General features: G+C 38.9%; 1 protein-coding gene across 3 annotated transcripts; it reads left to right on the forward strand.

Moving 5' to 3' along the window:
* Positions 1-4,531: 4,531 nt before the first annotated feature.
* LOC133870375 (calcium-dependent protein kinase 29) lies at positions 4,532-21,391 on the forward strand. Of its 3 annotated transcripts, none has more exons than XM_062307484.1 (8): positions 4,532-5,461; positions 6,885-7,028; positions 7,214-7,366; positions 7,634-7,749; positions 8,276-8,443; positions 8,657-8,784; positions 9,007-9,106; positions 21,045-21,391. In XM_062307484.1, the coding sequence occupies exons 1-8, from the start codon at positions 4,780-4,782 to the stop codon at positions 21,102-21,104; spliced, it is 1,551 nt and encodes a 516-aa protein (XP_062163468.1). In that variant the 5' UTR covers positions 4,532-4,779; the 3' UTR covers positions 21,105-21,391. The 3 variants fall into 3 exon arrangements, with proteins under 3 accessions (XP_062163468.1, XP_062163469.1, XP_062163467.1); XM_062307485.1 differs by lacking the exon at positions 21,045-21,391 and adding an exon at positions 9,299-9,639 and having other exon boundaries at positions 6,885-7,004; XM_062307483.1 differs by lacking the exon at positions 21,045-21,391 and adding an exon at positions 9,299-9,639 and having other exon boundaries at positions 4,533-5,461.
* The last annotated feature ends 614 nt before the right edge of the window (positions 21,392-22,005 follow it).

Consider the following 22,005-nt stretch of genomic DNA (forward strand, 5'->3'; position numbering starts at 1 on the left):
TTGTATGTGCACTTTTAATTCCAGTCATCATGAAGAATTTTGAGAAGAAAAGAACAACTCTAAAGAAAAAATGAGCCATAAGAGTAAAAAAAAAGATTGAATGGAAAATAAGTATTGGTTGTGGTAAATGATAATTGTGGAGGAAATGGTCTTATTTATAGTGTAAAGCATGACAGATTTTTTGAAAAATATGACCGTTAGGATAAGACAAATTTTTAAAAATATGACCGTTAGGAAAAGAAAAACATTTAAAAAAGATTAAATAGAGAAAGAATAGAAAAAATTGAAAAAATATTATTTAAATGAAATAGTGATAGTGAATAATTAAAATCGTGAGGCTGCTGAGAAAACTTTAAAAATGTGGCTCATCATAATAGAAAAAAGTAGTTTTTAACTATTTTGGTGAGTAAAATTTGGTGAGGATATTAGGAATACTCTTAGGAAGTTAAAAAAAAAAAAAAAAAAACTTAAAATTTAAAAAATAACAAAAGTAAAGAACCTTCAATTTAAATTTATGGGAGAGGTGCACGTGGGACACGAAATTTAATGGGTCAGAAAAAAAAAAAATTCAAAATTCAAAAACACATGAAGTTTTGATTGGGTTAGTGTCCTGTGCGCCCCCAAAAAGATGTTAGCGCCGTTTTAGAATTGGAGTTGTTTTCTCCAAGACGGCTCCAACTGGAGCCGTTTTCCCCAAAAGGGTTCTAGTTGGAGTCGTTTTTTCCAAAATCGGCTCCAATCACTAATTTTAATTTTTTGATAAAAAAAACAAGCATATATGTCACACACTAAATAAGCATATAGTATACTAGCTAATTAAATATAGCATACGGTTCCAATAGTTTTTAATTTTTAATAAATTTATTAATACATTTTTTACTCAAGTTATTAATATATGTTACATATGTTACTTAATATTTATTAGTGTGTGTATTTTTTATAAGTAAAAAAATACACACATTTTTTACGTGTATTAGTTAACATATATACTAACTACTTAGAGCTATTTTTTATTTTATTTTATTTTTTTAAAAAAACCAGTTTTTATTTTATTTTTTTCTATAATTTTTTGTTATTTTATATTTTTTTAAAATTTTTTTAATAATTTTATGAAAGGTAATTTTGTCATTTGGGGGAACATTGACATAATTGGTAGTTTAAGGGAACATTAACAATTGACTGGTAGTTTTGAAGGGGATATGTAAATCGTACCACGATCGATCACATAAATCGCACCACGATTGATCACATAGATCGTACCATGATCGATTACTTAGATCGTACCAGTTGTAGGATCGATCGTGGTAGGATCTAAATGTGATCGATCGTGGTACGATCAATGTGATCGATAGTGGTAGGATTTGAGTGTGATCGATCGTGGTAGAATCTAAGTGTGATTGATCGTGGTACGATAAATGTGAGACATTTATTTTATTTTATTTTTAATTTTTGTGTATTGTTTGTACAACTCTGGTGTACACTAGGACGACTGGGCTCATGTTGCCCTGTAAGTTTATCTCAATCTTGTCCGGACCACATAACGCGTATATGACTGAGTGGTCAGTTTCTCTTCTCCCTATAATGCTGTGCGTTGCATGTGTTGTGTCTACACTGTCTATTGGCTGACCGGCTGTTATTGTGAAGTTAAAATTCTTTGATTTGAAACCACAAGCGTTCCTCGATCTCCGGTTCAAATGAACCGGAGAGGATCCAAATGCCATAGTCTTTACCTGGAATGACTTTTGTAGTAACTTCTCTTCTTGTTCACTCGTTACTGTTAATGCCCAGTTCTACTATAAGGCATGATTCAAGATAGAAGAGATGGCTTTTGGTACTGTGCCATTTGTTCAACCTTTTATGTCGGTCCTGCATGTCTCCAACCAAAGGAAAATGTTAAGGGCAAATGGGCAATAACATCCGGTTAACCATTTTTTTAGCTAAATTTTAGCTTAAGAATCTTTAAAGCTTGTTTGAGAATGCCTTTTACCCATACTTTTAATTTGCTTCTAACCCAAAATGCAAAACGTCCATGCATTTGCTAATGTTTTTATATTTTTTTACTTTCACCTGCACGAGTTTTTTTACAGTATTTTTCACGGCTTTTTAGAAGATGTGGAAAACGCCAGCAAAAATTATTGTGGATGATAAATACGTTAATGCCTCGGTGAAAAACAAAAATAAAGAAATGTCGCGAGTTGTGTTTTTAGGTGTTTCAACAATTAGTATTTCTTTTCACTTAAATATTCTTCGTCCGTTTGTTAATACTTTTTAGATAATATTTTTTGTTTTTTATTTTTTATTTTAAAAAAAATAATAAAAAAAAGTTGGAGTTTTTTTTAGCTTTGGCTAGTGCTATAGAATTTGAGTAAGTTTAAGGGCATCTTCAGCAATGAAAGTTAGAATAGTTATTAAAAAAGAACAACTCTCTACTTTAATCATTGTTTATCTTATTTTCTCTCCAACAGTTCACTCTCTACTTTTTTAAAATATTATTTTTTAATCATTTTCTTTAATTTTTGTTTTCATTTCTCTCTCACTCTCCGGTCTCCCCCCAACCCCAACCCACTGCACTACGACGAAGAAGAAGAAGCACCCACCGCACCAGAGTAGCACTTCAATACCGCACCATTCAACCACCGGATCAACGCCGTTCAACCACCGCACACAATACGTCAATCCACCCACGGCCAGAGCAACGGAACCACCGATCAAGACCGATTCACCAGAAAAAAGGCACAGCTGAAGCCAATCAAGACCTCGGAAGAATCCATCTACAGCTTCACTGGCGTCGACCCATCCACCGGAAAAAGGGCACAACTGAAGCTGATCAAGACCCCGGCGGAATCCACCTCCATCTTCACTGGCGTCGACTCATCAACCGGACGTCACCCATTGTTGATCCATGGAAGATCGAGGCTTATACTGTTGCTTCCATTGTTATGAACACTTTATTAAATGAGGGACGAAGAATGACAGAGAGGGGCGGAGAGGGACGAAGAGGAATCGGAGAGGGAGAGAAAAAATATTAATGAAAAAAGTCTAAACACATGAGCAGTGATATGTTTAGAGAAATAGTTAAAATAGCCATTATGTTGAAGAAGATAATTTAAATAAAAGTTAAATTTGACTATTTAAAAGAAAATAACAAGTCTACGGAGATGCTATTAGCTGGTGAATGCAACACCTTTTTTGACGTATGTCACGTATTTTCCCTCATTGGGCTAGCCATACGTAAGTGCGCAAATACCGGAATATCAGGTGGTGTCAGGTGTGCCATTTTCGCAAAGGACAAAAGCCATGCCCCACATATATATATATATATATATATATATATATATATATATATATAGACTTTGCAGCATTGGTACGAAGGCAAACCTGAATGGAGAAAATACTCTTCCTGGTGATGAATGCTATTTTGTTTTTCTTTCTTTCTAAGCAGTGATTTTTTATGGCTTTATTGAAAATGGTTAATTATTCTCAAATATTTGCTTAAAGCAAACTAAACGTCATTCCATTCCCTGGAATGTCAGTATAGTAGTATCCCAAAAAGACAATAAAAGAATTCGTTTTTACGTAGCATCACTCAAGAGCATTTCTCTAGGCGAAAAGTGATTCGTTTTTATGGGACAGATCGAGACGCCGAGGAGCTATAGAATTCTACAAATGCTAAATGTAACTGTTTTTATATCATTCCAAATTTAACAATAAGTAGGTAAATAAATAATTTTTTATGAGGATAATATTATTCAGAGTAATGCTAGTCATACGTGCATTTTACGTATAATTAGCTTACATATTGACGTGGCCTCCAAAATAATTTGCACACCCTCCTGATCGGTGCTACTCCTAACCACCATGCATGTTGGTCATAACGCTCGAAATTTCACTCTTATTTGGTTGAAAACTCTGTTTGGACTTAAGTACCTTATAAAAATCATAACTCCTCCTCATATACATGTCCAAAAACCAGGAATTAACTTTCAAAACGTATCTTATTCATCATCTAACATACCTTACCCCAAAACCATTTCATTTATTGTCTCAAATTGACTTATTAGTGTTCAAAACGGTTCAATTTTCTTCCCTTATATGGTAAACCAAATCAAAAGTGTGATTCGAGCTAGGGTGGTCGCATTACTCTTAAAAGTTCAGTTGACAGTGATCAACTATCCCTTTTGAAAGTGGCTAGGTAAATTTTTTAAGCTACCGTGACACTATCACGTGTCAACAAAATTATTTTTTAAACCGACGTGACAATGCAAAATGTCCCACTTCCACGTTAGCGCCATGCGTAAATTGTACATATGGTTAGCATGACTGTACAAGATGCTTCATGAAAAGGTAGTGTAATTATCCAAGAGGCTATTATCTTGGGTCCAATAAGATCATGTGAATTCGCTTTGGGCTTTCTAATCCTGTGGGCTTTTGAGAAATTCAATCGACGGGCCAATAGAATCAAACTAAACGTCACCCAAAACGCGTAATTTAGCAAAGGCTTGCTTCTTGTTTAACACGAAACCGAGCCAAACAGGCAAAATTCTCTCTCTCTCTCTCTCTCTCTCTCTAGCAAAACGTAGCAGAGCAAAAAGAAGAATGATGCCCAGGGCCATCCATAGGGCAAAAGCAAAGCACATATAGAAGGAATATGTAGAACCAAGCAAACAAACAAGTCCGAATTTAAATATGCTCTTCCAACTGATACGAACCCACCAACCAAAAATCCTGAAAAAGCACCACCTGAAAGTCTGAAACTTCTTGCTCTGTCTCTCTCTCTCAATGGGACTCTGCTTCCGCAAACCCCGTGACGTCCCAATCTCATCCACCTCCGCCTCTGGCTCTGAGTCACCTCCTCATCACTCCCGCCAAGTCTCCAACAACACCCAAGAACCTTATGTCCCAACTCCAAGCAAATCAGCCTCTTCTAAAGCTACGCCGTCCTCTAAAGATACTGGAGACATTCTCGGCAAACGGTACGTTGACATAAACTCCATATACGTTATTGAAAAAGAACTGGGGAGGGGTCAGTTTGGGATTACCTATCTCTGTACGGAAAAGGCCACGGGCCGGAAATACGCGTGCAAGTCCATAGCCAGGAGGAAGCTTGTGAATCAGAAAGATATAGAGGACGTTAGGAGGGAGATTCTGATACTGCAGCACCTGACAGGGCAACCCAACATTGTGGAATTCAAGGGCGCTTATGAGGACAAGCAGAATCTGTATTTGGTGATGGAGTTGTGCTCCGGCGGCGAGCTCTTCGACCGCATTATCGCCAAGGGGAGCTACTCCGAGCGCGAGGCGGCGTCGATTGGTAGGCAGATTGTGAATGTTGTTCATGCGTGCCATTTCATGGGGGTGATGCATAGGGACTTGAAGCCTGAGAATTTCTTGATGGTGAGCAAGGATGACAACTCTCCAATCAAAGCCACTGATTTTGGACTCTCTGTCTTCATTGAGGAAGGTTGGTTGCTATCTGTGTACCCTTCAATTGCTGCATTTTTGGGTTTAATCGTGATGTTTACTTTGTTCTTGTCGTTCTCTGGGTCTAACTCTGCAATTAGTGTGATGGTTTGCTAATTTCTTTATTGCACTTCCGGCTATTTTCGAACTTCTTGTGATCTTTGCTTTCCCTTTTCTTTTTTCTTTCCATTTCAATGTTTGGAATCCCATTAGCTTGAACAAATATGTGTTTAATTCTTTCCATGGTTTCTCCATTAATTTGTTGGACTATTCCCATATGCTTTTTTTATTTTGAGCGAGAGAACTAGATCAGAAATTGCAGTATGAAATCTGAGAGCTTCGTGTAAACGATTTCTATGGATGCCATGATGGGTCAGGTTGACGAAGTCAAGGATGACAGCGACAGGTCAACCAAGTAAACGGTTTTCAATAATTAAAACGCAAACAAAAAAGGGGGGCAAAGAAAACAAAACGCGTCCTGTGCTTCATCACATGACTAGACATCATCGAAATTCCACTGGAGTAATGTCGCCCATGGTAGGAAAATATTCTAGCAGATCGATAAATATGAAATGTTGCTGCCTCCTATGTAATATGTAGCGCTAAAATACCTTCTGGATTTTACTTTTTTATTTCTAACTTTTCTTATCAGACAGATAAACACAGTAAGATATTTCACAAGCCTTCTTTCTGATCAAGTTGAACCATGAACAATCCTAGTTACTAGTTCACTACAAAGACTTTCTTTATATTGATATCATAATCCATAGAAGTAATTTGTATTATGAAATAGTTTTAGCTTAATACTAGTTATGATAGCTGACTTAAACAGAACACATAATGGCTAGAAGTTATCTACCACTAATATCTGTAATGATACAAATAGTAAAAGAAAAGAAAAGAAAATTTAAAACTAACCGTGGTTGTGCCCAAAAAACATGTTTGCTTACACGGAACACGTTGTGTTAAATCATTAGTTATTATAAAAGTTTAAGCTGATAAGAAATTATCAATTTAATCCTTTAACACTCTTTCAGCCCAATACGTGGATTATTTATTTGAAATTTGGAGTAAATTGTATGAAGTCAATATTCGAATTCACAACTTTTGCACTGATTGTTAAGTTATTCCAAAAGCTTAAGCTAATAAGAAACTTTGAATTTAATTGTTTAATTAAAATTCCAACATATTAAATTTTATGATAAGAAAAATTGCCATAATTTTAGGTAAATGCACCTCATGAATGGGTAACTGATTTACCTTTGTTAAAGTTTCTTACAAGAAAATGAGGGAACAGGAAAAAGGCTTTCTATACTTTGAAAGTTTGTTATATTGTGATTTATTAAGTTTGTTTATGTGATGCTCTGTTATAATGTTCTTTCATCACTAATACCGAAAAAATGAATGTATATAACATTCTCCAGGGAAAGTGTACAGGGATATTGTTGGAAGTGCATACTATGTGGCACCAGAGGTGTTGCATCGGAGCTATGGGAAGGAGATGGATGTTTGGAGTGCTGGAGTCATTTTGTACATCCTTCTAGGTGGGGCCCCTCCTTTTTGGGCTGGTAGGTAAAGTAGTTACAATTCAGTTGGCGTTGCCAGTTTGCCACCAAAAAAATTTGTGGTGGAAACTCTACAAAGAGATGCATGTTACTAGTCCTCATGAAACCAATATCTTGCTGTCAGAACATATTTTGTTTGAATTTTCCTTGGATAACTGATGGTGAAATCAATAAGTTTTGTTTTTTAGAGACCGAGAAAGGCATATTTGAGGCAATTTTAGCAGGCAAACTTGACTTGAAAAGCCCACCATGGCCATCGATATCTACTGGTGCAAAGGATCTCATCAGCAAAATGTTAACGATGGAACCTAAGAAACGGATTACTGCTGCTGAGGCTCTTGGTGAGTATAAAATTCTAAAAAGGCTTACTGATTTTGAATGAGTAAGTCCCATGTCAAATAAACTTCTTATAATGATTGATCTTACAATTCTATTGCTTGTCTTGGGTTTGGAGATGCTTTGGTACCATAAAAACAAATTTAATTAAGATTCATGCTCACTGCACAACACTTACTTCCTTCTTTTTTTCAATGGAAGTTGTGGAAAACTATTTCCATACAGACAACTTGCTGATAATTAATGTCACTTGCATTATGCATATAAACCAGAGCATCCATGGTTGAAGGAAGATGGTGAAGCATCTGACAGACCTATTGATAGTGCCGTTCTAATTAGGATGAAGCAATTTAGGGCAATGAACAAGCTGAAAAAACTCGCTCTAAAGGTATGATTTGATGCCTCCTCTTTTCTTTTTAAGTTATGTAGAACATAAGAGATGTCCTGAATGATCACAAGCATCTAGTCTTCATGCATTTGGATGACCCTAGGAAACAAACTAATTCCATTTCATTAACATAGCATTAGGAGATAGAAATGTGGCCCTTAACATGGAATCATTAAAAAAAAATGATTTCAATGCAAATAACTGGAGTACTCAAGACGTAATTTCTTGAATTCAGAAAATACCAATTGTTTTAGAAAATAGAATCGGCTCCTTTCCACTGCTCATGTGAAACATGGGATGTTTTCATTCCCATGGGACTTTCATCTGCTTCCTTGTAACAGTTTCATTATCTTGGTTAAGCCATGGTCATTGTATATGTGCTTTCCTTATATATATGGGTTCTAGTTGTACTTCAGAAGAACATCTGTTTAAATTGAGGAACACAGTGATTGGTTGTCCTTACTTTTCTTTTGGCTTTTTTCTTACACGCTGTTTTTCTAGTAACTGAAATTTGTATTTTTGAAAGGTTATCGCAGAGAACCTTTCAGAGGAAGAAATCAAGGGCTTGAAACAGATGTTCAACAACATGGACACTGATAAAAGCGGTTCGATCACATTGGACGAACTCAAAACTGGATTGTCCAGGCTAGGATCTAAGCTTACTGAAATAGAAATTAAGCAGCTGATGGATGCTGTAAGTTCTGTAAACCTATCCCATTATCCTGTGATCACTTTACTTACTGAAACAAATAAACTATTCATTGTGATATATATATATATATATATTGATTCTAAACTATTCATTATCCTATCTCATTGATTCTTCAAGAAACAAACCATGTTAGTAGTTACATAAATTCCCTTTGGCTCATGTATTTATTTTGTTTTTTTTTCTTCTTTCTGTCAGGCTGATGTTGACAAGAGCGGGACTATTGATTACCATGAATTCATTACTGCTACTATGCATCGGCACAGACTTGATAAGGAAGAAAATTTGCGTAAGGCGTTTCAGTACTTTGACAAGGATGAAAGCGGGTTAGTGTGCTGGTTTTTTGAATTATGCATTTGAATTAAGTGCTATAATACCTTATAAACAATGCTTAAATCTGTTGCCTAAAACTAGGCAGCCGGTCTGTTTTATTTAAATAAAGTTTTTGAACCTTTTTATTTTTTTTTATTAATGCAAGAAGTTTTTGGACATTCACTGTTGACAATTTTTTTTTTTTTTTTTCAATATACTCGTTTGATTTTCACCAGATTTATTACTAGAGATGAGCTAAGACTAGCTATGGCTGATTATGGAATGGGGGATGAAGCTACTATAGACGAAGTGATTGAAGATGTCGATACTGATAAAGTAATTATCTTCTCTTGAATCCTAATCATCTTTATTTTTTCCTTTTATTTGGGTACATTTTTTTATTTTTTATTTTTATTTATTTATTTATTTTTTAAATTGGGTTGGAGAAAATTCATCTAACCCAATTTAAAGGGGAAAACTATGTCATCTATGCGGGTCATTCTAATTATTATGGTGTTCAATATGTAGGACGGAAAAATCAATTACGAAGAGTTTGTAGCCATGATGAGAAAGGGAACAACATCATAATCAACACATATGCGTGAAGTGCTTATATCATGTACACAAATAAAACCCTCAAAGCTCTACGAGGCTTGCCTTCGACCCGCTAGAGGATCAATCTCCAATCTTTCGCATGCTGTATCAATACCTGCTCCTCTCCCAATGTCAATAAACTCTTTACAATACAGTTATTATTATGTGTACTTGTGTTTTGTCTTTGCTCTTCTTAATAATACTTGTGATTACTTGTAAGAAAACTGTTTTTGTAAATAAAACAATACTAAGCATATATATTGTGGACTTTGCTTTAGACCTAAAAGGGTAAATTTTTTAAGCTACCGTGACACTATCACGTGTCAATAAACTTATTTTTTAGACCGACATGACAATGCAATGTCCCACTTCCACGTTAGCGCCACGCGTAAATTGTACATATGGTTAGCATGACTGTACATGATGCTTCATGAAAAGTTGGTGTAATTAATAATTATCCAAGAGGCGATTATCTTGGGTCCAATAAGATAATGTGAATTCGCTTTGGGCTTTCTAATCCTGTGGGCTTTTGAGAAATTCAATCAACGGGCCAATAGAATCAAACTAAACGTCACCCAAAACGCGTAATTTAACAAAAGCTTGCTTCTTGTTTAACACGAAACCGAGCAAAACAGGCAAAATTCTCTCTCTCAGTCTCTCTCTCTCTCTCTAGGAAAACGTAGCAGAGCTAAAAAAGAATGATGCCCAGGACCGTCCAAAGGGCAAAAGCAAAGGCTTCCGCAAACCCCGTGACGTCCCAATCTCATCCTCCTCCGCCTCTGGCTCTGAGTCACCTCCTCATCACTCCCGCCAAGTCTCCAACAAAACCCAAGAACCGTATGTCCCAACTCCAAGCAAACCAGCCTCTTCTAAAGCTACGCCGTCCTCTAAAGATACTGGAGACATTCTCGGCAAACCTTATGTTGACATAAACTCCATATACGTTCTTGAAAAAGAACTGGGGAGGGGTCAGTTTGGGATTACCTATCTCTGTACGGAAAAGGCCACGGGCCGGAAATACGCGTGCAAGTCCATAGCCAGGAGGAAGCTTGTGAATCAGAAAGAAATAGAGGACGTTAGGAGGGAGATTCTGATACTGCAGCACCTGACAGGGCAACCCAACATTGTGGAATTCAAGGGCGCTTATGAGGACAAGCAGAATCTGTATTTGGTGATGGAGTTGTGCTCCGGCGGCGAGCTCTTCGACCGCATCATCGCCAAGGGGAGCTACTCCGAGCGAGAGGCGGCGTCGATTGGTAGGCAGATTCTGAATGTCGTTCATGCGTGCCATTTCATGGGGGTGATGCATAGGGAATTGAAGCCTGAGCATTTCGTGATGGTGAGCAAGGATGACAACTCTCCAATCAAAGCCACTGGTTTTAGACTCTCTGTCTTCATTGAGGAAGGTTGGTTGCTATCTGGGTACCCTTCAATTGCTGCATTTTTGGGTTTAATCGTGATGCTTACTTTGTTCTTGTCATTCTCTGGGTCTAACTCTGCAATTAGTGTGATGGTTTGCTAATTTTAGTGTTGCACTACCGACTATTTTCCAACTTCTTGTGATCTTTGCTTTTCTCTTTCTTTTTTCTTTCCATTTCAATGTTTGGAATCCCATTAGCTTGAATAAATATGTGTTTCGTTCCATGGTTTATGTTGAGACAGTTTCTGGGTTGGTGACACGTCAGCTCTTGGTTGGTTTCTCCTTTGGCTACTCAGCAGCCTGCAAAACAGTAAAGGGATACCGTTGGTTTCCGGCAAAACCTCCTCCGATGATTAAATCAGTTTTCAATGTCCTTTTGGAAGGGTTAAGAAAAAGAGGAAAAACTTTTCGAAAGAGAGAGAGATCCCACTTACCTAATTGGGAGTTGTATTTATATTCATCCCATACTCAGCACCACCTATATCTATTATTCTTCATTCTTCGTTAAGGAAAGTTTCTTTACCTGCTATCATTACTCCGCACTCGCATGAGCGCCTCTGTGCCTAATGTCATCATTCTTCTGTGTGCGCTCGGACTCTCGGCTATAGCAGGGCTATTCGGGTTGTCTACTCATAGGAGCGGCATTTTGGCGGCCCTATTGTATATTCCCAGGGTCTTGCTATGAAGTAGGGGCGGTACCTCTGGTATCCTGCTATTATCTAATAATTTCCTACTATGAAGTAGGGGCGGCACCTCCGGTGTCCTGCTGTTATCTAATCATTTCTTGCTATGAAGTAGGGCGGCACCTCTGGCGTCTTGCTGCTGTCTAATCATGTAGGTTAGGCGCTGATATTCTTTCTGACAAGAATCATTTGTGTCGCCTTTCTCTTAAATGCTTAAGTCAAAATGGGTCTACTAGTCTTGGGCCTTCCACAGCATTTTGGGCTTTCTAATTTGGGCCTTAGTATTTCTTTCTTGAAGGGCTATTCTCGGATGTAAATCTATCGAAGACAGGCCGAGCTCGAGAAATGAGCCAGTATTTTATTATTCAATGTGGGCCGATCCTATTGGAAATATCCTCAACAGTTTATCCATTAATTTGTTGGACTATTCCCATATACTTTTTGTATTTTGAGCGAGAGAATTAGATCAGAAATTGCAGTAATAGAAATTTGAGAGCTTCATGTAAACGGTTTCTATGGAAGCCATGATGGGTCAGGTTGACGAAGTCAAGGATGACAGCGACAGGTCAACCAAGTAAACGGTTTACAATACTGATTGCTGCACTACACTTCAGTGGGCCCCACCCCATATAAGGGAGTGTTGTGTCCATGTTGTGTTAGTGTTGTAAAAGTAGCATTTCTCATAATTAAAACGCAAACAAAAAAGGGTGGCAAAGAAAACAAAACGCGTCCTGTACGTGCTTCATCACATCGTGACTAGATATCATCGAAATTCCACTGGAGTAATGTAGCCCATGGTGGGAAAATATTCTAGAAGATCGATAAATATGAAATGTTGATGCCTCCTATGTAATATGTTTTTTTTGATAAGTAAGTAGAGAATTTTATTAGAAAAACGCAAAGCGCAATCAAGTATACAGGGGGTATACAAGAAAGACAATTAAGAAGAAGAAGAAAGCAATACAAGGAAATCGTTAAAACTAATCTCTAGAGGTGCTAGATACGCAGCCGTCCAGGAGTACAAAGAATGAAGAAAAAAGGAAATGAGCTCCTCTATGGTTCTTTCTTTGTCCTCAAACTGTCTATCGTTGCGTTCCGTCCACAAGCACCACATAAGACAACAAGGAGCCATTTTCCATACGACCGCACTTCGGGACTGTCCCCCTGACCACCAACAGGCAAATAAGTCTGTCACCCGAGAAGGCATCACCCAATACAGACCGAAACGGCTAAGGATGACATACCAAAGAGCGCGTGCAACCTCGCAATGAAGAAGAAGATGATCCACAGTCTCCCCGGTCATTTTACACATGCAGCATCTATCAATCACAATGACACGCTTCTTTCTGAGATTGTCCAAGGTGAGGATTTTCCCTAACGCTGCCGTCCAAGCGAAGAAGGCCACTTTCAATGGGGCCTTGGTCCGCCAAATACTTTTCCAGGGGAATAAAGAAGCTTCTTTGCAGGCAAGAGCCTTATAGAATGATCTAACATCAAAAGACCCTTTGCGAGAGAGGGACCACCAAAGCCGGTCCCCCCCATCTTGAGCCACCTTGGATGAATACAGTAAGGAGAAAAAGGAAGCCATAACGTCCACCTCCCAATCGTGAACATCACGGAAAAATCTGACATCCCACTGATAGGAACCACTTACCACTACCAAATGGTCTTCTACCAAAGTATCCTTGGCACAAGCTATATCATACAGAACTGGAAAAGCTTCCTTGAGGGACATCTCTCCACACCATACATCATCCCAAAAACGTATCCTCGACCCATTGCCCAAGATAAGTCTGGTATAGCTACAAAACAAGCTCCACCCCTTCCTAATGTTCTTCCAAATCCCCACACCGTGAGACCCAAGGGGATCTAAGGAACACCAACCAGCCCTAGTAGAGCCATACTTTGCATCCACCACGGATTTCCACAGAGCTTCTCTCTCATAAGCATAACGCCACAACCACTTCCCTAAAAGCGCCTTGTTGAAAGTTCTCAAGTTTCGTATGCCCAAACCACCTTCAGAAATAGGATGACAAACCTTGGACCAACTAACCAAGTGGTATTTGAATTCTTCACCTATGCCACCCCACAAAAAGTTTCGATGCAGCTTCTCAATGCGACTAGCAACACTGGATGGAATAGGGAAAAGAGAGAGAAAATATGTAGGAAGGTTGGAGAGAGTACTCTTTATAAGGGTAACCCTACCCCCCTTCGACAAATACAACCGCTTCCAGCTAGCCAACCGCCTCTCAATCTTCCCTACAACTTCATCCCAACAAGACTTAGCCTTGAAAGGAACTCCCAACGGAAGACCAAGATACTTTATAGGAAGAGAGGAAACTCCACAGCCCAATATGTTAGCCAGACCGTCCATATTATCCACCTCACCCACAGGAACCATAACAGATTTGGCCAGATTAATCTTCAATCCTGACACAGCTTCAAAAGAAATAAGAAGCATACGAAGATAATGAAGATGATCAGAATTAGCCCTACAAAAGACTAAAGTATCGTCTGCGAACAATAGGTGAGAAATGTTAATAGCTTCGCTGTTGCCAGAACCCACAGAAAACCCTGAAAGGTAGCCCTTTTGGACAGTAGCGAAGAAAAACTTACTAAGAGCCTCCATCACAATGACGAACAATAGTGGTGACAGTGGGTCACCCTGTCTAAGGCCACGAGAGCTACTGAAAAAACCGGTTGGGGAGCCATTCACCAGCACAGAGAAACGCACTGTAGATATACAGTGCGCTATCCAGGAGCACCATCTCTCCCCAAAGCCACATCTTCTCAACATATACAATAAGAAATCCCAGTTAACGTGATCGTAGGCCTTCTCAACATCCAGCTTACAAAGTAACCCTGGTTCACCGGATTTGATTCGACTATCCAAGCACTCATTGGCAATAAGAACTGAATCAAGAATTTGCCTACCTTTCACAAAAGCATTTTGAGGGGATGCTATAATCTTCTCCACCACCTTTTTAAGTCTATTTGCAAGGACTTTTGCAATGATCTTGTACACACCACTTACAAGACTGATAGGACGAAAGTCCTTTAGATCCACAGCCCCAGACTTCTTCGGAATTAAGGCAATAAAAGTGGCGTTAACACTTTTGACAAACTTGCTTTGAGAGTGAAAGTCCCAGAAAACCCTCATAAGATCTGTCTTGATCACATCCCAGCAGTCTTGGAAAAACGCAAGAGAAAACCCATCTGGACCAGGTGCCTTGTCTCGATTCATGCTTTTCACCACCTCTAAGACCTCCATCTCCTCGAAAGGAAGTTCTAAAGTAGAGGCTTCAGCTGCATCCAAGGTGTCGAAAGCAATATTATCCATACTAGGTCTCCATGGGAAAGGTTCTGTAAAGAGAGACTCATAGAATTGAGCAACATGCTCTCTGATAACCTGCTGGTCGGAAGAAACAGAGCCATTGATAGAGAGCGACTCTATGGAATTAGACCTCCTGTTCGAGTTGGCAATTCGGTGAAAAAATTTAGTGCATTTATCACCCTCTTTCAGCCAAAGAACCCTAGACTTCTGTCTCCAACTAATCTCTTCCTGCAAGATAGAGTTCTCCAAGTCTCTGATGACCACACATTTCCTCTCCTTTTCTTCGGAAGATAAACCTTGTTGTTCCTCCAACCTATCAAGAGTACATAACTCTTCCATGTGCATTTTTTTGCGAAACTCCACATTGCCAAACTCCTGTTCATTCCATCTCTTGAGATCAGCCTTTAAGGCCTTAAGCTTTTGAGTGAAAATGAAGCTAGGAGAACCCTGGAAGCGATAAGACTCCCACCAAAGCCGGACCCTATTCACAAACCCTTTAGCCTTCAACCACATATTCTCAAACTTGAACGGTCTGGAACCCCATTGAATGCCACCACAATCCAGTAGGATAGGGAAATGATCAGAACACAATCTAGGAAGCCTTTTCTGAATAGACCCTGGAAACTTGACCTCCCAATTTGAAGAGACAAGAAATCTGTCAATACGAGACCAAGAAGGGTTCTCCTGATTATTGGACCACGTGAAAGTCCCTCCAGCGAGAGGAAAGTCCATGAGGCCCTGCTCGAAAATAAAGTCTGAGAACTCCATCATAGCAGTGTTGAGGCGACCTTCCCTAGACCTTTCAGCAGGAAAGCGAGTGACATTAAAATCACCCCCAATACACCAAGGCATCTCCCACCAAGAAGCAAGGCCAGCCAGCTCGTCCCAGAGCGAGCTTCTTAAAGAATCAAGGTTAGGACCGTATACCCCCGCGAAGGCCCAAGTAAAGTCATCGGCAACGCTCCAAAAAGAACAAGCAACAACAAACTCCCCCACATACACATCTAATTTCTCAACAACCCTTCTATCCTACATGATAAGGATACCACCAGAGGCCCCGCATGAGGGTAAGTAACACCAATCAACGAAGTGACATCCCCAAAGGCACCTCACTAAACTGTTGGAGATGAACTCCAATTTGGTTTCTTGCAAGCAAATAATGTCTGCCTTCCATTGTCTAATTAAGTTTTTAACTTTCAACCGCTTGCTACCCTCATTTAAGCCCCTGACATTCCACGAAAGAATTTTTGGCTTCATAAAAAACCTCCAATCGCCCTCCCTTTACACCTACTCTGAGAACTGCTTCCGCTTCGCACATCATAGTTAATAGAACAAGATAATCTATTAAGTTCTCTATTGAACTTGTTGCCCACTTTCAGAGAAGAACCCGTCTCCTTCTTGTCATTTTCAGCAAGGATAGCCTCAAACACGGCTGAAAGCTGACCTTCATAGCCATCGCACGTGACCCCACCCACCGACTGGCTATACTCCAGAATCGCCTTCAAGAAGTCCATTGGAGATTTTTTACCGGAAAAACCCCTGATATTATCACCCGGACAGCAACACAAAGGAGCCGGCTCTTCCTTCGGGGGCTCAAAAAGCTCCATTCCATTCGTGGGCCCCAAACCGGAGGGGGAGAAGAGGGTAATAGAGGCATTGTCAACTTCTGAAACCGAGGGATAAAAGCCCGAAGGAACCAAAGGATCCAACGAACTCCGACCAGCCCAGACAACCATCATTGAGTCTGAATCCATCCGAACTGTGGCAGGGGCATCCGGAACAACCTCCAACATAGAAACGGGTAGCTCAAACCCATTACTAGGAACCGGCTGGGAGGTTAAGCTTTTCGAGGCAGGGACTACAGTCGGCCCTCCGGCGCAGAGCAGAGGTGGGCAAATGACGGTGTCCACCACGTTGATGACTGGCCCGGAACCTAACTCCAATAGATTGGTGTTGCTTACCGGTGCTTGGATTTCGAGAGGAGCAGAAGCACCACCGTCAGCCTCTGTGCATCCCACAAACTGAACCACACTCCTGGCTATACCCATTTCTTCCCTCATATCCGCAACTGTGGTATCAGGTCGAGACCCCCACTCTGGCCTGGAGGCAGACTCGGCGAGCGTGATCTCCGAAGACGTGATCGTCGTAGGTGGATGACAGATCCCGTCGGAAGTCGTCGCTCTCTCCGGAGCACTCTCTTGTCCACCGGAACCCATCGCTGACAACGGTCCTGTTGCTGGAGGCGTAGCCATATCGGCCGTTGAAACACTTGGGTTGGGCTTAGTTTTCGGAACCCAACAAGTCCTCTGCTTTTTCTTCTTCCTGTTCTTCTTTCTCTTCCGCCTATCACCATTGGGCTTGAAGCCCGGCCCAACCAACAATAACCCTTCACGCACACTACTCAGTGCTCGGTCCACCTCAGTTTTCAACTTCTCCAGCTGGCTTTGCCAGAGCAGCAGGGAGGGTAACGTGTCTTTCCCTCCAAACATCTGAAACCCATCGCTAGTTTCACCAATAGAGTAGTCTGACTTGCCTCGGAAAACAGCAGGGAACTTTGCTTCCGATTTAGGAAATCTTCTGACCCCCTGCACATTGTCGAAGGCGTAACGGTCATGATGGTCTTTACCCAAATGGTACACCGGCTGAACCTGCTTCAACCCTTCCTCCTCCGGTCGGCGAGAACCTGTGCATAGAACTTCTGCGTAAGATGGTGCTTTGTCTGAGGCGTTTGAACCAGTAGCAGCATCAGTGACGGCTCCATTTCCGTCAACCCGCTCCATCGCTGGCGGAGGTCCAGTCCGAATCAAATCTTTCCCTGCTGACTCTAAGAGGAAGTCCCTGATCTTACCCAGCTCTGCTAGGAATCTGCTCCATCCCCACCCATTCCGACCTTCAGGAATGTAAATAATCCCTTTCAAACCACCCAAGGCATAGGCTGCTACTTCGATGAATCTTCCAGCTATGTTGCCTCCTCGCCTAACGATGAAGACCTTGGACCCCTCCCTGAAAGACCTTACAAAATCCTTCCCTGTAAGCCTCAGCACACTCTCCAGGGTCGAAAACAGCCACCCACTGCTCTGGGCACCAAGCAGTACGAGCCCTGAACATCTCCTCCTCCTTTCCTCCACTCTTACCACCGAAGCACCTTCTATCACCGAAAGCACAAACGTCTTAGATTCCACGCAACACCACCTCTCCATTTAATGTTGTTCTTCTCCCTATGTAATATGTAACGCTAAAATACCTTCTGGATTTTATTTTTTTATTTTTAACTTTTCTTATCAGACAGATAAACACAGTAAGATATTTCACAAGCCTTCTTTCTCATCAGTTGAACCATGAAAATTCCTAGGTACTAGTTCACTACAAAGACTTTCTTTATATTGACATCATAATCCATAGAAGTAATTTGTATTATGAAATAGTTTGAGCTTAACACTAGTTATGATAGCTCACTTAAACAGAACACATAATGGCCAGAAGTTAGCTACCACTAATATTTGTAATGCTACAAATAGTAAAAGAAAAGAAAATTTAAAACTAACCATGGTTGTACCCAAAAAACATGTTTGCTTACATGGAACACATTGTGTTAAATTATCAGTTATTCTAAAAGTTTAAGTTGATGAGAAATTATGAATTTAGTAATTTAATTAATATTTTAACATTATCTCAGCCCAACACATAGTATATTTAACTGAAATTTGGGGTAAATTATATGAGGTCAATATTCGAATTTACAACTTTTGCACTGATACTATGTTAAGTTATCCAAAAGCTTTTACTTACTTATCAAAAAAAAGTTATCCAAAAGCTTAAGCTAATAATAAATTATAAATTTAATCATTTAAAAGTTGTTACAAGAAAATAAGGGAACAGGGAAAAAGGCGAGGCTCTCTATACTTCGAAAGTTTGTTATATTGTGATTTATTAAGTTTATTTATGTGATGTTCTGTTATAATGTTCTTTAATCACTAATACCCAAAAAATGAACTTGTATAACATTCTCCAGGGAAAGTGTACAAGGATATTGTTGGAAGTGCATACTATATATGTGGCACCAGAGGTGTTGCATCGGAGCTATGGGAAGGAGATGGATGTTTGGAGTGCTGGAGTCATTTTGTACATCCTTCTAGGTGGGGCCCCTCCTTTTTGGGCTGGTAGGTAAAGTAGTTACAATTCAGTTGGCGTTGCCAGTTTGCCACCAAAAAAATTTGTGGTGGAAACTCTACAAAGAGATGCATGTTACTAGTCCTCATGAAACCAATATCTTGCTGTCAGAACATATTTTGTTTGAATTTTCCTTGGATAACTGATGGTGAAATCAATAAGTTTTGTTTTTAGAGACCGAGAAAGGCATATTTGAGGCAATTTTAGCAGGCAAACTTGACTTGAAAAGCCCACCATGGCCATCGATATCTACTGGTGCAAAGGATCTCATCAGCAGAATGTTAACGATGGAACCTAAGAAACGGATTACTGCTGCTGAGGCTCTTGGTGAGTATATAATTCTAAAAAGGCTTACTGATTTTGAATAAAGTCCCATGTCAAATAAACTTCTTATAATTAATGTTACTTGCATTATGCATAATGCATATAAACCAGAGCATCCATGGTTGAAGGAAGATGGTGAAGCATCTGACAGACCTATTGATAGTGCTGTTCTAATTAGGATGAAGCAATTTGGGGCAATGAACAAGCTGAAAAAACTCGCTCTAAAGGTATGATTTGGTGCCGGCCTCCTCTTTTCTTTTTTTACGTTATGCAGAACATGAGAGATGTCCTGAATGATCACAAGCATCTAGTCTTTATGCATTCAGATACCCCTAGGAAACAAACTAATTCCATTGCATTAACATAGCATTACGAGATAGAAATGTGGCCCTTAACATGGAATCTTCAGAAAAAAGAAAAGAAAAAAAAAAAAGATTTCATTGCAAATAACTGGAGTACTCAAGATGTAATTTCTTAAATTCAGAAAATACCATTAGTTTTGGAAAACAGAATCAGCTCCTTTCCACTGCCATGTGAAACATGGGATGTTTTCATTCCCATGGGACTTTCATCTGCTTCCTTATTACAGTTTCATTATCTCGGTTAAACCATGGTCATTGTATATGTGCTTTCCTTATGGGTTCTAGTTGAACTTAAGAAGAACATCTGTTTAGATTTAGGAACACAGTCATTGGTTGTCCTTACTTTTCTTTTGGCTTTTTTTTTTACACGTTGTTTTCCTAGTAACTGAAATTTGGATTTTCGGAAGGTTATCACGGAGAACCTTTCAGAGGAAGAAATGAAGGGCTTGAAACAGATGTTCAACAACATGGACACCGATAAAAGCAGTACGATCACATTGGACAAACTCAAAACTGGATTGTCCAGGCTAGGATCTAAGCTTACTGAAATAGAAATCAAGCAGCTGATGGATGCTGTAAGTACTGCAAACCTATCTCATTATCCTGTGATCACTTTACTTACTGAAACAAATAAACTATTCATTGTGATATATATATATATATATATATAGCTCATTGATTCTTCAAGAAACAAACCATGTTAGTAGTTACATAAATTCCCTTTGGCTCATGTATTTATTTGTTTTTTTTTCTTCTTTCTGTCAGGCTGATGTTGACAAGAGCGGGACTATTGATTACTATGAATTCATTACTGCTACTATGCATCGGCACAGACTTGATAAGGAAGAAAATTTGCATAAGGCGTTTCAGTACTTGGACGAGGATGAAAGCGGGTTAGTGTGCTGGTTTTTTGAATTATGCATTTGAAGTGCTATAATATATACCTTATAATTAAACAATGCTTAAATCTGTTGCCTAAAACTAGGCAGCCGGTCTGTTTTATTTAAATAAAGTTTTTGAACCTTTTTATTTTTTTTATTAATGCAAGAAGTTTTTGGACATTCACTGTTGACAATTTTTTATTTATTTTTTTCAATATACTTGTTTGATTTTCACCAGATTTATTACTAGAGATGAACTAAGACTAGCTATGGCTGAATATGGAATGGGGGATGAAGCTACTATAGACGAAGTGATTGAAGATGTCGATACTGATAAAGGAATTATCTTTTCTTAAACCCTAATCATCTTTATTTTTTCCTTTTATTTTCATACAGTTTTTTTTCTTTCTAAATTGGGTTGGAGAAAATTCCTCTAACCCAATTTAGAGGGAAAAACTATGTCATTTATACAGGTCATTCTAATTATTACGATGTTTAATATGTAGGACGGAAAAATCAATTATGAGGAGTTTGTAGCCATGATGAGACAGGGAACAACATCATAATCAACACAAATGAGCTAATTGTTTATATCATGTACAAAAATAAAACTCCCAAAGCTCTATGGGGCTTGCCTTCGATCTGCTAGAGGATCAATCTCCAATCTCTCCCATGTTGTATTAATATCTGTTCCTCTACCAATGTCAATAAACTCTTTACAATACTGTTGTTATTATGTGTACTTGTGTTTTGTCTTTGCTCTTTTTCATAATACTTGTGATTACTTGTAAAAAAACTGTTCGCTTCAAAATGGAATACATCTATAAAAGAAATGCTAGATGTTATAATTTTATCTGACATTCATCCAACAATGATGACGTGGTGGCATTTTCAACTAACTATTGGATCAATTCTTTTTTTTTTTTTTTTTGAAGAGTGGATCAATTCTTGTTAAATAAAAAAAGATCAATTGTTGATTTAAAGTGCCACATTAACATTATTAGACAATTGTAAAATAAAACTATAGTGTCAATATTAATGTGGCATGGGTTAGTAGTTCTTGATTAGCCATTGTTAAAAAAAAAAAAGTAATCATATTTTTTAATCTCATTTTACATAATTGATGTGATTTTTATTTAAATGTGAAAAGTTAATAAGAAAATTAAAAAAAAAAAAAAAGAAAAAAAAAAAAGAAAAAAGAAGGGAGATGATACATGCACTATAAGCGCATAACATCAAGGCACATTGAGATAGGACTCATATATATGGATCTCTTATAATAAACTTTGGTGTTGTGCTCTTGTAATACATTTATTGTAATTTGAGTATTTTTTATTAAAAAAAAAAAAAAATCATCCATGCCAGCCTTGCCAGGTCAGCATAGTGATTGTGGTGTGATTTGATTGCACACCCGTTTACGGAAGCCAAGACGTCGTGGTTCTGGTTTTGTTTTCGAAAAAAGCCTCT

The sequence above is a fragment of the Alnus glutinosa genome, chromosome 6 (genome assembly GCF_958979055.1).
Source record: "Alnus glutinosa chromosome 6, dhAlnGlut1.1, whole genome shotgun sequence".
Lineage (NCBI taxonomy): Eukaryota > Viridiplantae > Streptophyta > Magnoliopsida > Fagales > Betulaceae > Alnus > Alnus glutinosa.

Bases quoted from the DNA above. Each gene is read 5' to 3' on its own strand.
- LOC133870375 (XM_062307484.1), top strand. From the start codon at position 4,780: ATGGGACTCTGCTTCCGCAAACCCCGTGACGTCCCAATCTCATCCACC. The intron at 7,367-7,633 runs GTGAGTATAAAA...CATATAAACCAG, and splicing joins TACTGCTGCTGAGGCTCTTG to AGCATCCATGGTTGAAGGAA. The intron at 9,107-21,044 runs GTAATTATCTTC...TTTAATATGTAG, and splicing joins AAGATGTCGATACTGATAAA to GACGGAAAAATCAATTATGA.